At 36.6% G+C, this 15,201-nt stretch overlaps 1 protein-coding gene across 9 annotated transcripts in view; it reads right to left on the reverse strand.

Annotated features, from left to right (window-relative positions):
* RIC8B (RIC8 guanine nucleotide exchange factor B) overlaps positions 1 to 15,201 on the reverse strand; it is a 116,046-nt gene that overhangs the window by 63,277 nt on the left and 37,568 nt on the right. For all 9 annotated transcript variants that reach the window (XR_009009693.1, XR_449623.2, XR_449622.2 and 6 more), the window contains exons 3-4: positions 10,920 to 11,528; positions 1,156 to 1,250 (exon numbers count right to left, since the gene is read on the reverse strand). Coding sequence is in view for 3 of the 9 variants with exons in the window: in XM_007165730.2 (XP_007165792.1) it covers positions 1,156 to 1,250; positions 10,920 to 11,528 (704 nt within the window). In the remaining 6 variants the exon portion in view is untranslated. The remainder of the gene's footprint in view (positions 1 to 1,155; positions 1,251 to 10,919; positions 11,529 to 15,201) is intronic.

A 15,201-nucleotide genomic window follows, 5' to 3' on the forward strand; every position in this document is an offset into this window, starting at 1 on the left:
GATACAAAATAGTAAGAGAACTAGAAAGATGCATTAATACTTCTTCAGCTGTTCTCAGAGAATGATAACTTTTTTAAAAAAATTTATTTATTTATTTGTTTATTTTTGGCTGCATTGGGTCTTCATTGCTGTGCGTGGGCTTTCTCTAGTTGCGGCAAGCAGGTGCTACTCTTCGTTGCTGTGCACAGTCTTCTTGTTGCGGTGGCTTCTCTTGTTGCAGAGCACGGGCTCTAGGTGCGGGGGCTTCAGTAGTTGTGGCTCTCGGACTCTAAAGCATGGGCCCAGTAGTTGTGACATGTGGGCTCTAGAGCACAGGCTCAGTAGTTGTGGCTCGTGGGCTCTAGAGTGCAGGCTCAGTAGTTGTGGCGCATGGGCTTAGTTGCTCTGTGGTATGTGGGATCTTCCCGGACCAGGGCTCAAACCCATGTGCCCTGCATTGGCAGGTGGATTCTTAACCACTGTGCCACCAGGGAAGCCCCGAGAATGATAACTTTTAACAGCAGTCCATAATAGCTCTAATAGGCAAGTCACAAAAATTGAACTATTTTTTATATATTAATACTTGAGACTGTGCCCCAATTTTTATAATAAGTTTTAAAAATTTAATTAATGTTGCTTAAGATATACTTTTTGGTAAATACTCTTAAAATGAAAATAGTGAGAGTATTAGTTTAAGAGTAGTAATTAAAATCAGGGTTCAACCCCAAGCTCTTTCACTTATTAGGGTTGAACAATCTTGGAGAAACTGCTTGATTTTTCTATGACTCAGTTTCATCATGTATTGAAAGGGAAAAATAGTACCTACCTCATAAGGTTGGTGTGATGATTAAAAGAAGTTAATCTTTATAAAGCACTTAGCATAATGCCACACACAGTATTCAATAACTGTGCGCTATTATTATCGTTGTTCTGGGTTTTTTTGTTGAATGCAACAAATGCCAAATTCTCTTCTCTTGTTGGGGCTTAATATAACAAAGTCAAAGGAGACAGAATGAAAATTTCTCATCAGGGCATAGTAATGATTTCCGACCTACCAGCTACCCAGTTCACTGTAATATTTTCACTTTCTTGTGTTTATAACAATTAAAATTAGATGCATAAAAACAATAAGAACTTATTATGTCTTTCACTGAAATATCAGTAGAGGTTACCTACCTGTGTAGCTCTTCTGTTTTGTCTTCAGTTGGACCTACGATTAGTAAACAATGGCGAAGAACAGCTGCCATGACACGGAACTGATGAGAATCACCCTATGGCAAATAAAAGAGAGGTGAGGAAAAATTGGGGATTGAATGAATGCCTTAATGAAGGAGTTTGGTACGTTACTACAACCCTGGGAGTCATCCTATGGCCCATCTAACCCCCAAAACAGTTATTCTTATGCAATACATAACAGAAGTCAGGATATTCTAGGAAGAACTCCCAAGTATTAACAAAGTATCAACTAAGTGAATTGTCATCATCTCATATGAACAGCTACAGCCACTGCCAGAAATGGCTGAAACCATTAAGTTGTTGATTTATCCTCCCCCTTATGACATGTCAGGCAAAGAGAAGTATGATCAGCATCCATATATTACCTACTCTGTTTTACCTGTCCATAAGATTCAATTCAACTAGGGATCTTTTCCATTTCCAGAAAGTCTAGATTCTTTTGTTGGAGAGTATACTGTTCCAGTTTACGAGTCATTATAAAAATTCAAACAGATATAATACTATCAGATATTTTAGAAGCGGGTTGTACATCCTTAATAAAAATGTCTTATCTCTTAACTTTAAAAAACAATGGATTAAAATCTATTATCTATCAACTTCATTTTAATGAATCTTCTTAATCTCCTAGTTCCTCCAAATCTTGTTCCTAGTTTCTCCAAAGCGACCAGCAAGTGATGAAAAATAAGCACTCTGAGTTTAATCTCCTATTTTCCCAATGTTTACTCATTGGTAGTGGTATTAGACACACATAGAGTCAGAGAGAAGGCAAATAATAGGAAATAAGCTAAGCTCTGAATAATCACTTGGTTTACCGCCTCATTTATCGTGAGATCTTGGGCCACTACAAATTTTTTAATCATCTGAATCAAGGTTGTACCTTTCTTCTTCCAGATTTTTAGTAATTAAGAAGACATATGAAATTAGTGATAATTATCTATTATAATCAGATCCTGGATATGTTATATTTCAGGAAGGTTCCAATTACTTCAAAAGCTATTAAAATTTTTAAAGCTCTGTGTATATATATAATTGATTTCAAGTCTGTGTAAAGTGAAATATATTCACATATTATACATATATGGCCTATATTCATATATATAACTCAGCCCTTCTAGGAAGATGTCTTTTATAAAATCTAACAAACAATAGCACAGTTTCATTACTCATAATGTGTATAACAATATTTTAAAATAACACCATCATGTGTAGATTTGGAAGAGATGAAGGTCTCAGTGGCATAACAGAAAAAGCACTTTACTTAGAGTCAAGAGTCTAAGTTGTGACCTTAGGCAAGTCATATAGCTTCTCTAAGCCAAAGTTTCCCCATATGCATCTCCACAAACATGAGATTGTTAGGGTTGTAAAAGGATTAAATTAAAGAAGATGATACACATGAAAATGCTTAGTACTTTCAGTGAAATATTTGAGGGTGAGGGGAAGGATGAGGCAGGAAGGAAACAAAAGGTAAGACTGATAGAGCTGAAATGAGTGATAACGAAATTATTGCATGTTGGGGAGGGGGACCAGTGGAATGCTAGAGACACTAACGTTTTAGAATGAACACTGTTCCACTTGCCATCCATCTTCAAATGCCTGAATCAAAATTCTCTAATATGCAAATATACTTTTACATACCCCACGTTACATGAAGCACACTGAAATGCATGTGAAACTCATCCATTACCTAACTCTTAAAAAGATCATATTTTCCTTGGTTTTGATAATTAACTAGGAATGCACTTCCTTTTAAACTAGATTTTCCTTTATTTTAATTATCACAATCATTCTCTTCTCATGCTGATGTTGACAAGCCTCTTGCAAAACTCCATTTTGGTCCTTCCACTATTTGCAACTGTAAGTGAAAATCCTACTTCTTTCCATCCCCTTTCCTCCTGTCCCAATTTTCATGACACCAATTCCCCAGTTGTACCCTGTGTCTGCATGTCCTCTTTTACTGTAAACCCACTAAATTCTATTTCTTTACTCAAAACAACTACTGAAGTCCCGGGATTGTGTGCCTCTACTTTTAGTATCACTGACTCTTTTTCATCCTTCGGGTCTCAGAGAAGCCCCTTCTTTGACCACCTTATTTAGGTAGATTCCTTCTTTCATTATCTCTATCATTGTATCTTGTTATGATTTCTTTCAGGAAATCATAATCTGTAATTCCACATTTGTTTACATACTTACATATGCATTGTTTTCTCCATTCATCTAGTACCTTCACAAGTTTTAGAGGGCATGTGTTTAACAAGTGTTCAATAATTTTTAATGTAAATGAAAAGTAAAACAAAAAAGTGATCAAATCCTAAGTGTACAGCTAGATAAATTTTCACAAAATGAGTACGTCCATACAACCAGCATGAAAACAAAGCAACGCCAAGATTGAGAACCCCAGAATTGCCCTCATGACCCCTTCAAATGACAGATCTGCTCTTCAATTGTAATTCTAACATTTAACATCATGGGTTAGTGATTTTTGTTGTCACAAATTTTATATGAATGGAATCATAAAATATAGACCCTTCTGTATCTGTTTGTGAGATTCATCCATGTTGGTGTGTACAGTTGCAGTTTGTTCATTTTCATTGCTTGAGAGTGGTGCTATTCAAAGTGCAGTTTGTGGACCACTACTGGTCCACACCCTGTTTGCCACTGATCTGCAAAGCCATGAGTACAGAAGGTACACCTGAACATTTAGAAACTTTTCAAGCAGTCTGACATTGTGTGTAATACTGTATTATACAAGAGTTCCATTCTGACAGCTAAGGAAAGAAATGTGGTCCCTCACAGTTAGGTTAAGAAAGCACTGCTGGCCACATAGCACAGGGAGATCAGCTCAGTGCTTTGTGTCCACCTGGAGGGGTGGGATAGGGAGGGTGGGAGGGAGACGCAAGAGGGAGGAGATATGGGGATATATGTATATGTATAGCTGATTCACTTTGTTATAAAGCAGAAACTAACACACCATTGTAAAGCAATTATACTCCAATAAAGATGTTAAAAAAAAAAAAGAAAGCACTGCTGAATACAGTGAGTATATTACAATTCACTTATCCATTCTACTCTTGATGGACACTTGGACTATACTGAAGAGTGCTGCTATGAACATACTTTCTTATATGTCATTTGGTATGCTGGGTCGTAGGGCATATACATACGACAGACTTTAGAAGGTACTGCCAAACAGTGTTTCAAAGTGTTTATATCACCTTACACTCCCACCAGTTGCTCTACAGCTGTGCCAACACTTGGTATTGTCAGCCTTTTAAATTTGTCATTCTCGTGGATGTGCAGAGATTTTATTATGCATTTTCCTGATGACTGATAAAGTTGAACACATTTTCTTATGTCTACTGGTCATTTGGATAGCTCTTTTATGAAGTGCCTGTTCAAGCCTTTTGCATATTTTTCTATAGGGTTGATTGACATTATTTGTAGGACTTGAATATATTCTAGGTAGAGTCCTTTATCGCATATATGTGTTGAAAATATCATCTCCCATTTGGTGGCCTGTTTTTTACTTTCTTCTCTTGATGAACTAATTTTAATGAAGACCAATTTGTCAATTTTTCCTTTATGGTTTCATCTTCATTTTGTCCTGTTTTAAAAATCTTTGCCTATTTAAGAAATGTTTGACTTGTTTAAAATAAAGTCATGAAGATAATCTTCTGTTTCTTTCCAAAAGCTTTGTTATTTTACCTTTTACATTTAAGTCTCTTATCCATCTCAAATTAATTTTTCTGTATGGTATAAGGTAGGGATTTAAATTCATTTTTAATTGATTAAAAAGCCCACCTTTTCCCCACTGCAATTCAGTGTTACCTGTATCATAAGTCAGTTGACTGTATATGTGTAGGTTTATTTCTAGATTCTTTATTCTATTAGTCTGCCTCAATAAATATTTGTTGAATGAGAGCTATCACTTAAAATGTTTTACTTAACAAAGGTCAGAGTGTACACTATTTCCTACTATTGGTTGTTCTGCTGGGTGACTTTACATAAACAATTTAAACTCTTTGATCTTTAGTGTCCTCATCTGTCAAATGAGATTAATGCTCCTCCTATCTTATACAGATGCTTGAAAGAGTAAATATAATTGCTCTTTTTAAAACAATATACACAGTTTATACAACTGTCATTTACTTCTTCATGAACTTAGTTTTGATATCTTTCAGGCATCAACAGTCTCTCCTCTGTAATCCTACTATCTCCAAAGGTTGAGAAGGAAAAAAAATCCCTAAGACAAAGAGAGGAGGAAGAAAAAGAAAGCAAGCAGGCTTGTGACAGTAGAAGTCAAAATGAGATAACACTAAAAGAGAGGTAAAAACTCATGAAACTCTTTGGGATCTTTGTGGGGGGGGGAGATCTTTTTATACAGGCTTTGCTTCTTATTTATAGATTCCACTACTGTACTATTGCTTTCTTCTCCTGTGCAACCTGTGGAAGATTTTCACTTTTGTTTGGTAAAGGTATCAATATCCTCATACCTTTTCATTCAACGCTTCAACCGATCTAATCAATGCCTGAGAAAAAAGTCTGAAAGGAGAATACTTCACACCAATGAGTCCTAAACTGGTTTTGTTATCCCAGGGTAGTTCTCATTACTTCAAGAAGGTTTAGGAAACTTGTCCTATGAAAATTCAATTTCAATTCTACACAAAGTGAAACACAAATACACACTCACACACAAATGTACACACGCACTCTTACTTGGAAATACAGCTATACATCAGGTAGTATTTCACCCTATGTCTTACCCTAGCCATTTTGCAGTTATCTGTCCTACTAAATTGCGTATGTTCCTTACAGGCAAAGATTAAGTATTCTACCTCCACATCTTTTACATTTAACATGGTGCCGGGCATAAAGTAATAAATGCTTTTTTGAATTAACTTACAAAAGGAAATATAAATGTTATAAAATAGTGTGCTGTATCTCCAAAAAGGCTAGAATCTGCTCTCTAAACAACATTATTAAATGTTTTAGGTTTCTAGAAAAATTAATAGTTTTGAAAATTTAAAAGGTATCATAAACTTTCCCTCCTCCCTGTCACTTTGGCTATTTCTCTTATATACTTCTACTATACAGATAGCAAACTGTATCACATTTAATTTCTCATAAAACAAATATTCATTGAACACCTACTCTGTGCTAGGTATGTTGCTTAGCAGAAAGACTATGCCAGTGAGGTCAGACATACCCCCAAAGATCTAGAATATATGGCATTTGTAGCATCTGTGCATTTCTGAGTTGATTCTTTTTTATTTTCAAACATATAGAAAATATAGAGAAGAATAGTATATAATGTGACAGTTATATATCCATCTGTTTACATGTCTGATTTTCCTATGAGACTGTTAGTTCTCTGAGGGCAGAGATGCTTTATATTGCATCTTGTGTGCCTAATACAGAACTTTGCACATATTGGGCACTCAATAATAAATGTCTGTTGAAAAAATGATTCAGTTAAAAAACATGGTACAGCGTGAAGCTTTATTTTTAATTAAATAATGTCAAGTCCTTTTTTCACACTTCCTTCAAAGTCTCTAAAATCATTATGGGGCTAATCTCTTCTGTTACAATGTGACATTCCCAATTAACTCCTATAGATACTCACTGTCTTATCTCACTCAGATAGCATCCTTTGACTACTCAGATACTTGTACTACTTCTCTGTTTGCACTTGGTTGTCTGGCTCTAACATGTGTGTTGGTCCTTGTATTTTCTCATTACATTGCATTGATACCTAGGAAGCACTGCAGAAGGGAATGGGTGCTAAGTAAGGGATCTCTAGAATCACATGCCTTCCTCCATGAACAGAGAGATTTAGCAAAGTGTTGAAGCAGGAAGAAGACAAGACCATTCCCATTAACTTTTCTAGAATTGATTTTGGGTCCTATAAAAGGAATAATTTGACTTTTTTAAACATACTACCTTCAGGAAAGGGAGAGAAAGAGGGAGGAAGGCAGGGAGACAGACTGACACCACATGTGGAAATAAGGCCAACTACATTTCCTAATGAATGGAAAGGAATCTCCGAATTAATCTGCTTGATGGCATTGGCTTCCAGGCAGGAATTTAACATTGAGGCATGAACCTAAAATGAACAAATCACACTAATTTACTAAACCTCAAAAAAAACCTAATTTTCTGTTTTTTTGTGAATTGTAAATGAACAGTCATAAAAATACCTACTGAAACAGTTAAAACCAAAACCAAACATCTGCATTTTCTGTGACAACTGAGTTGTAAAGTAGGTAAAGATTTTAAAAAGTGAAATGCCGGGGGTTTGAGAGCTGTAAACTAGCACTGTTCTTCTGAAGGTCAGTTTGGTAGTACATACAAACTTAAATACATATGATATACACAAAAAACCCTAAAGTTTTGAAAAACCCTTTGGCCCATGAATTTCAGGAATTTATCTGCAAAGGTTTTACAACAAGAAAATTCACCGTGTATTACTATGTAAAACAGCAAACAATTGCAAACAATCCAAATCTTTACACATAGGGCATTTGTTAAAGGTTGATAGATCCTTATGAAGGAATACTCTTAAGTATTTTTATACATATACTTATGAGTATTCTTTCATAAAGATTTATTATCTTTAACAAATACAAGAAGAAAGTGGTTGTTAAAAATTTTTTTTGGTTGCAGAACTCTTTTTATACCCCAAATGAAATCTAGTTACAACCTAAATTTAAAGAAAAACAATAGCAACAGCAACAATCAAAGGTGCTGGGTTTTTTTGGCCATGGGGGCATGTGCCATCTTAGTTCTCCTACCAGTGATCGAACCCCTACCCCCCTGGAGTGGGAGCGCAGAGTCTTAACCACTGGACAGCCAGGGAAGTCCCCAAAGGCGCTCTTTTTAAAGAAAGGGTGGGGAACTTGAAACATTGTCCACTTATCCCCAGAGGTTACTCCTAGGAACATTATGGCTTCAAGGAACACACTGTGTAATCCACTACTCTTCAAGAACATTTATTGTGAAAAAAAAAGCAAGATGATAAAATGACTGCATTTTTGTTAAAAAAAAAAATATATATATATCTATATATATATACACACGTTTATATATTACACAATGAATAATGGTTAGAAAGATATAAATCAAAATGCAAACAGGGTTTATCTTTGAATGGTAGGTTTATAGGTAATTTATATTTTCTTATCGCTCGTATGCTTTTTTCCCTTGGATCTGCAGTATTATTTAGCATGTATTATTTTCATAATAAGGAAAATATTATTTTTAAATCTATATTTTAAAGTTGGATTCTTCTGTACAGTAAGCTTTCCATATCCCTTTATTTCAGCTGGTATTTTAAGGTATTAACAATTCTTTAGATGCTTGCTCAACAAGAGAAAGATGTCTTTAATCTGACAGTCAAGGAGATATTAAAATTCAGGTAAATGGACCCTTAATGGCAAGTTTCTCTACATCCTTACTACAGATTTTCTTTATGCTAAGTTATGTATACCTCAATAAAAAGTACTCTATGTTCTTATTTCTGTGTCTTTCCACACGCTGTTCAATTTCTGAGAAATGTTTCATCCCCCCATTCAAATGGCCAAATCATTCTCAGTCTTCAGATCTCAGGAGAGACTTTTAGGGGTCTTCTCTATCAAGTATTCTCCATCATTGTACTGTTTCTCTCCTAGTACTTAACACAATTTAAATTATATATTTGTTTACTTATTACCTATATCACCAATAAAACTGAAGTCTGCAGAGACTATGTGTATTATTTGCCAATATATTACACAACGCCTAGCATAATATCTGGCAATTGTTCATAAATATTTGTTGACTGACTGATTTACTAAATGCTTGCTAAAATTTGAATTTAGAGACTTATGGATACTCAAGTGGTTTAAAATAACCTTTCCCACACTCTTGCCTAAGTGGGTTGGCAAGGTCCTGTTTTCAATACTGTTTACAATTTCTGATAACTTCAATAATAGCCCAGAGTCATATTAACTAGGCACATTTTACAATGCTTGTATAAAGTGATCCGTGACTCACAAGAGGTCTGTTGAGATGCCTGCTTCACGACTACTGATCCTCTATCATGTATCTTTTGGAAAATAAACATTCTATAATACAGAATAAGTATTTGCCACTTCGACATTTTCTGAAGCTTCTTCCAGCCCTGCTATTAATTATAATTGAAGCACACTAATTAGGGCTAATCTCAATATACTGATATTTATTACATATCATTCCATACATATGCTGATGTGTAGCCACTGAACTATAAACCCTTTCTGTCAGGAATCTGAAGAGCGTAGGCTACTATTTGGGGCACAATTTAAATAACAGGGGCTCCAACAATGGCAAACCAACAGTCTCAGAAGAGCTCTTGCAACTAAATGGAGAACTTAAAAACACCAAAACAAACAGTGTAAGAAAAATAACCATAGAAGGTACCAAATAAGCATAGAGACATAACATTTTAAATACTTCCAAATATTTGGTTTCAAAGCATAAATGGAGCATGTGGGCTTTCCACATCTTTTTCTGCCAAGTCCCAGGAAAAACTGACCATACTACAGTCATCTAAAACAGCTGTTAGGACTGATCTTCAAATATTTGGTTTCAAAATATAGACCTATTTGCACTTTAAAACTCAGATGCCTGCATACTCCTACTATAGCACTGCACTGAGATAATCCTTTCAAAGTAGGCTGCTGGCAAAAACAGATCTTTATTCATGGTGAGAACTGCTTCAAATGGACACAGCAAAATGTTAGCCTAAGTCCTAAAGTCAATTGTCAGAAAAGATAATTTGCTCTGCCACCAAAATACTTTTCTTTCTTTTCTTTTCTTTTTAAGGCAGAGACTAAATTTTATGAGTTATTTAAGGTTAAAGAGAGAGGGTAAATGTGAAATGTTAAGATTCTAGAAGCAAGGGAAAAAGTTTATGTCCAATTTACTTAAAATTGTTGACTTCCTTAAACTAAGCTTCTTGTTTAGCATATTGTTCTTGTGGGTACTCAAATTTAAACTATCAAATCTGCCTCACTTTGGGTTGCTAGAAGGTCCAAGCCACAGAAAAGGATCTTAGTCTAGCAATAAGTCAAGTGGTTTAAAATAAACTTTCCCATATTCTGGTATAATTATACTTGTTTTCTAGGACTGTATATAAGCATGGCTATCTAGTTGTCCTACACTTCTGATAGTTATCTAACACTACAGAGTAACACGTTAGGAGACTAGGATGATAGATGATAAACACAGTGTCTTTTACTCTACTGAGCAGACATCAATTCTGATTGATCAATTTCAACTTGCCTGAATATCTTTGTTTCTTTAAGACTGCAGGCAATGAAAATGCCTATACCTTTATGAATCACATTGTTTTGTTTCCCTTTAAATCCATCATTTAAACCTTGTTCCTGAAAGAGGCACTTAAAAAAAAAAGACACATGATAGTACAAATCAGAAAAGGAACTATATTTGGCATCTAACAAAACAGTAGTCAATCTTCACCCTATTCTTCTGATAAGTGTTACACAAATGGGAAGAATAAGAGTTATAATGGTTAAGAAATGTATCTTGAGTCATTTAAATGATTAATGAGGGAATTGGAAACTTTTTCCACCATTTCCCTACTTAGCATTCCTCTCTGGCAGGCAGCTCTAAGGACACCCTAAACCAATGAAATTCCAAGTAGATAAGAATATTCTTCTCAACCTTACCTCTTTATGCACCTTCCAACTGTCTACCGTCACATTGAAGAGAGCTTTGAGGGCCTCAATGGCACAGTCTGTCTCCTGAGGTGAGAGAGGAGGTCCATTACGGTCTATGGCCGATTCATATTCATCGGTCCACTTGATGCTAAAGGCACTTTCCAAGATCTGGGTTAGCAGCGGTAGTCCTTGGAGCTCATAGCGCAATTGTGACCTGATGTCGGTGTGCAAAAGTGACAGGACGAAGAGCAAGCGCAAGTCAAAGCACTTAATGTCATTGATAAACTTTCGGTCCTTGCACTTTCTCAGGAGGTTACAGAGCTTTGCAGCAAGGTTAAGTTCCAGGCTGAGCTGCTGTGCCATCTGACTGTTGAACACTATGTTACAAAGACATTTTAATGACTCCACAATAACTGGGAACTCTGACACCTTCTCCAAAGAATCATCCGACTCATTTAGCTTGGCTAGTCGCAGCAGTATCTGCATATTTTCCTTAGTTGTTACAGGAACTAAAACCTTTTTGTCTCTGGAGAGAATGCGGAGAACTTCCAGGCAGGACACTTGACATGTTGTTGGGATGTCCTTTAAAAGGACTTTAAATATGCCTTCACAGAGTTTCTGAAAAACAAGAATGAGTATGAAAAAATCATTATTTGGCTTAAGTGATTTAAAACAGAATGTTTCTCTATCAATGTATTTAATTGCAGTCCAAAATCTGGCTAGAAAAGGTTTTTACTTTTTTAAAGTCACAGAATGTTAGAACTGAAAGAGACCTTATATTTGGTGTACTTCTTTTACTTTACAGATATGGAAATTGAGGGCCAGAAAGGTTAAGTTACTTGTATGGGGCCAGGGTGAATTAGTGGGGTAGCAACAGATAGAGTATAGGTTTCCTAATTTCCAGCCCAATATTCTTTCTATAAAATCACTTATTCTCTTTTTAACTGACTAGTTTCAAATGTCTTATATGGCTTTGTTCTCAATGAATTTTTAACATCAGACTACACATACTGTCAGGATAGAAGGTAATCATCTGAATCATAGCTGTTTCCTTCCTGGAAATAAAGATTAATGCCTTGAGAACTGGTTCACAATTGGCCACAAGTATAGGCTCTCATAAAAAGACTTAAAAGAAGTCTGCATTTCTGCCCAGTTTCAGCTGTGCTATTTCTTCTGAGTAGTACTACTGCAGTAGTCCCATGTTTTATAAACCTTAGAACTCTCTTTAGCTAACGTGTAATAACATTTAATCATCAAGTGACCCCAGAGATCTTTTGCTGCCAACACTGATAAAAATTATTCCAAGTGTTGGGTTCCAAAGAGGGCTCAGCTAGCATATATGATGCCTTTGAGTCAACTGCAAAAAGGTGCCCCTCTCCAGGCTAACTGCAAAAAATGTTCCTACTGGGTAGACAAATTACAAAACAGCCCTCTTCCTCTGGGCAGCCCTGTGCCAGGACACATGGCTTGGGAAGCTCAGAGTGTGGGCAGGATCTTAAGCTTCCCTTTGTTCTCTTGGTGCAGGGCACAGATTACACAAATATATGTAGTAGTCCTGGTTCCAAATTTTGCTACCACTATCTCAGAAACAACTCTTTATTTGGACCCAAAGTGTACTCTATCTTGCGTTTTTTGAAAAATAGTTATTTCTGTCATTGCCAAATTTAAGAACCACTGATAATTCTCTCAAAATTCAATGTCCAGCTTTCTTCTCCATAAACTGCAGATCGGGGTCTCTGAAGCTCAAACCTTATATGTGCAGCAAGCAGGTATAACCATTCCACTGCTGACCATTTCTATACCCGTTACATTTTATTAAAATAACAGCAACAACAACTATGACCAATACAAGGTTTTACAAAGTTTCTATTAACCTATCATCAGACTCTAACTTTTTTAAAAAGAGGCTATCTGTGGGTCAAGCATTATGATCTTGGCAGGAATCCTAGGCCATGTGCATCTTCTCAGTACCTCTGAGTCAAACAGCTATGGAAATGTCAATTTCATTTTTTATTTTTTTATAAATTTATTTATTTTATTTATTTATTTTTGGCTGCATTGGGTCTTTGTTGCTGTGCGCGGGCTTTCTCTAGGTGCGGTGAACAGGGGCTACTCTTCATTGCGGTGCACGGGCTTCTCATTGCGGCGGCTTCTCTTGTTGCAGAGCACGGGCTCTAGGCACGCAGGCTTCAGTAGTTGTGGCATGCAGGCTCAGTAGTTGTGGCATGCGGGCTCTAGAGTGCAGGCTCAGTAGTTGTGGTGCACGGGTTTAGTTGCTCCACGGCATGTGGGATCTCCCTGAACCAGGCCTCGAACCCACGTCCCCTGCATTGGCAGGCGGATTCTTAACCACTGCGCCACCAGGGAAACCCGGAAATGCCCATTTTAAATGTACTATGCTCTCTAGATGGAGGTGGGAAGGAAATAAACCTAACAAGCTAAAAAAAACTCTATCCCTGGGACTTCCCTGGTGGTCCAGTGGTTAAGATTCTGCGCTCCCAATGCAGGGGGCCTGGGTTCGATCCCTGGTCAGGGAACTAGATCTCGCAGGCCACAACTAAGACCCAGGGCAGCCAAAAAAAAAAAAAGGCACTCTAACATACCTGATAACTGGAAGGGACTTCCATTTAATGTTTTAATATCATTGTTAAAGCATTTTTTTCATGAATGCAGTTTTGGGGTGAAGGAAAGTATAATGTGCCTATTATTAAAAATATAAAAAATGGGAAATTTTCTCCAATTTCAGATCTTTCACATCCAAGACAAAAAAAAAGTACCTTCTACATACTATTTCCTATGTGGTATATTCCTGGGTGGTGGAGTTAAATAACCTTTGCTCCCATACAATTTTACCCAAGAGGGAAATTATCTACATTCCTAGTTAAGAAATACATAATAAATATGATATTATAAAATACTATATATGTGAATTTGGAGTTCTACATATCTAATAAAACACAGAAATCTTTAGCTCTTTTCTTTCTAAACCAAAAACAAGAGCAACAATAAAATCCAGAAAAAAAAAAAATCTGTGGGTAATACGGCTTCTTTCTTCCTCCACCTTCAGACTCAAGAAAGAAAAAAAGCAAAATATGAATACAAACTGGCATAGCCAAGGCTATTAGCCAAATGGACTGTTAAACTCTGGGACATAAGAAGGCTACATAAAAGAAATTAGAGAGGCCTATAAAATTTATAGTTAAAAATTGCCTCATCTAAAGGCTTGTAGGAGATCAGCAACCGAGACTGTTTTAAGCACAGTTTTCAATCATAGTTGTTTTAAACTCATCATAGTTGATGTCATTTCTCATCATAGACTTGCCTCACATGACAACAGTTAGGTAGCTTTTTGCTGTAATGTCCCTTGAAAAGTAATACCACTTCTTGGACAATGACCCCTCCCTTTTTTGTATTACAACTTAAAAAAAATCAGACATAAAAATATAACAAAGGAATAGTTAACAGACACACTCATCGCTGTACTCCATACGATCATTCCTATTCAGAGAATATTATAAAGAACAAAGAACAAATAAACCATGTACCACAACTGGATGAATCAGAAAGTTTTGCTTTGCACATGAACACCAAGCAAGAACACTGCAGAGATAGCATTCTTTACGATTGCTCCATCTGTTGAGTGCATGCGCGACTTCTATGTTTCAAAGGTGCTCCTGTTTCACCTTTATTTTGCCCTAATGTTATTTTCCTGTGCTATAACTTTTTTTCAGTTGATTTTACTCTTCCTAAAACATGCTCTGTTCTCTTCAAACACTTTCCATAGCTCCCTGTTGCCCACAGAATGCAGTTGAAATAAGCTGTGTCCCCTTTCCTACTGCTGTCTCCGTCACACACATACTCTCCTTCTCCTTTCTTTTCCAAGTGCTCCAAAGGGACTCCCAATCCCCTGACCATATGTCCTGAACCTTTCTCCTTCCATTCTCTCAGCATGGCCTACTCTGTCCCCATTTCCACCAGTCAGGACCCCACTCTTTTTCTAAGGTTTAATTTGAGGACTAAGGGGTCTAGAAGACTCCGAAGCCACTCCCTCATTTGCTCTCTTTCTATATAGCACTTAGTTCCAACAAGCACTTAGTTCCTTTTTACAGAGTGAGCTGTTGGGGCATCTCACTCCTTTTCCAGGCTCCTTGAGAACAGAGGCTATGTTTCATCTGTATCCCAGTGGCTGGCCCAAGTATGCTACAGCTGTCTTTAAGTGCAAGATAACCACAGACTCCCAAAGATTACCAGCTTTAAAGTCTACCACCTGACCCTCCAGCCCCTTCCAAAG

The sequence above is a fragment of the Balaenoptera acutorostrata genome, chromosome 11, assembly GCF_949987535.1.
Source record: "Balaenoptera acutorostrata chromosome 11, mBalAcu1.1, whole genome shotgun sequence".
Lineage (NCBI taxonomy): Eukaryota > Metazoa > Chordata > Mammalia > Artiodactyla > Balaenopteridae > Balaenoptera > Balaenoptera acutorostrata.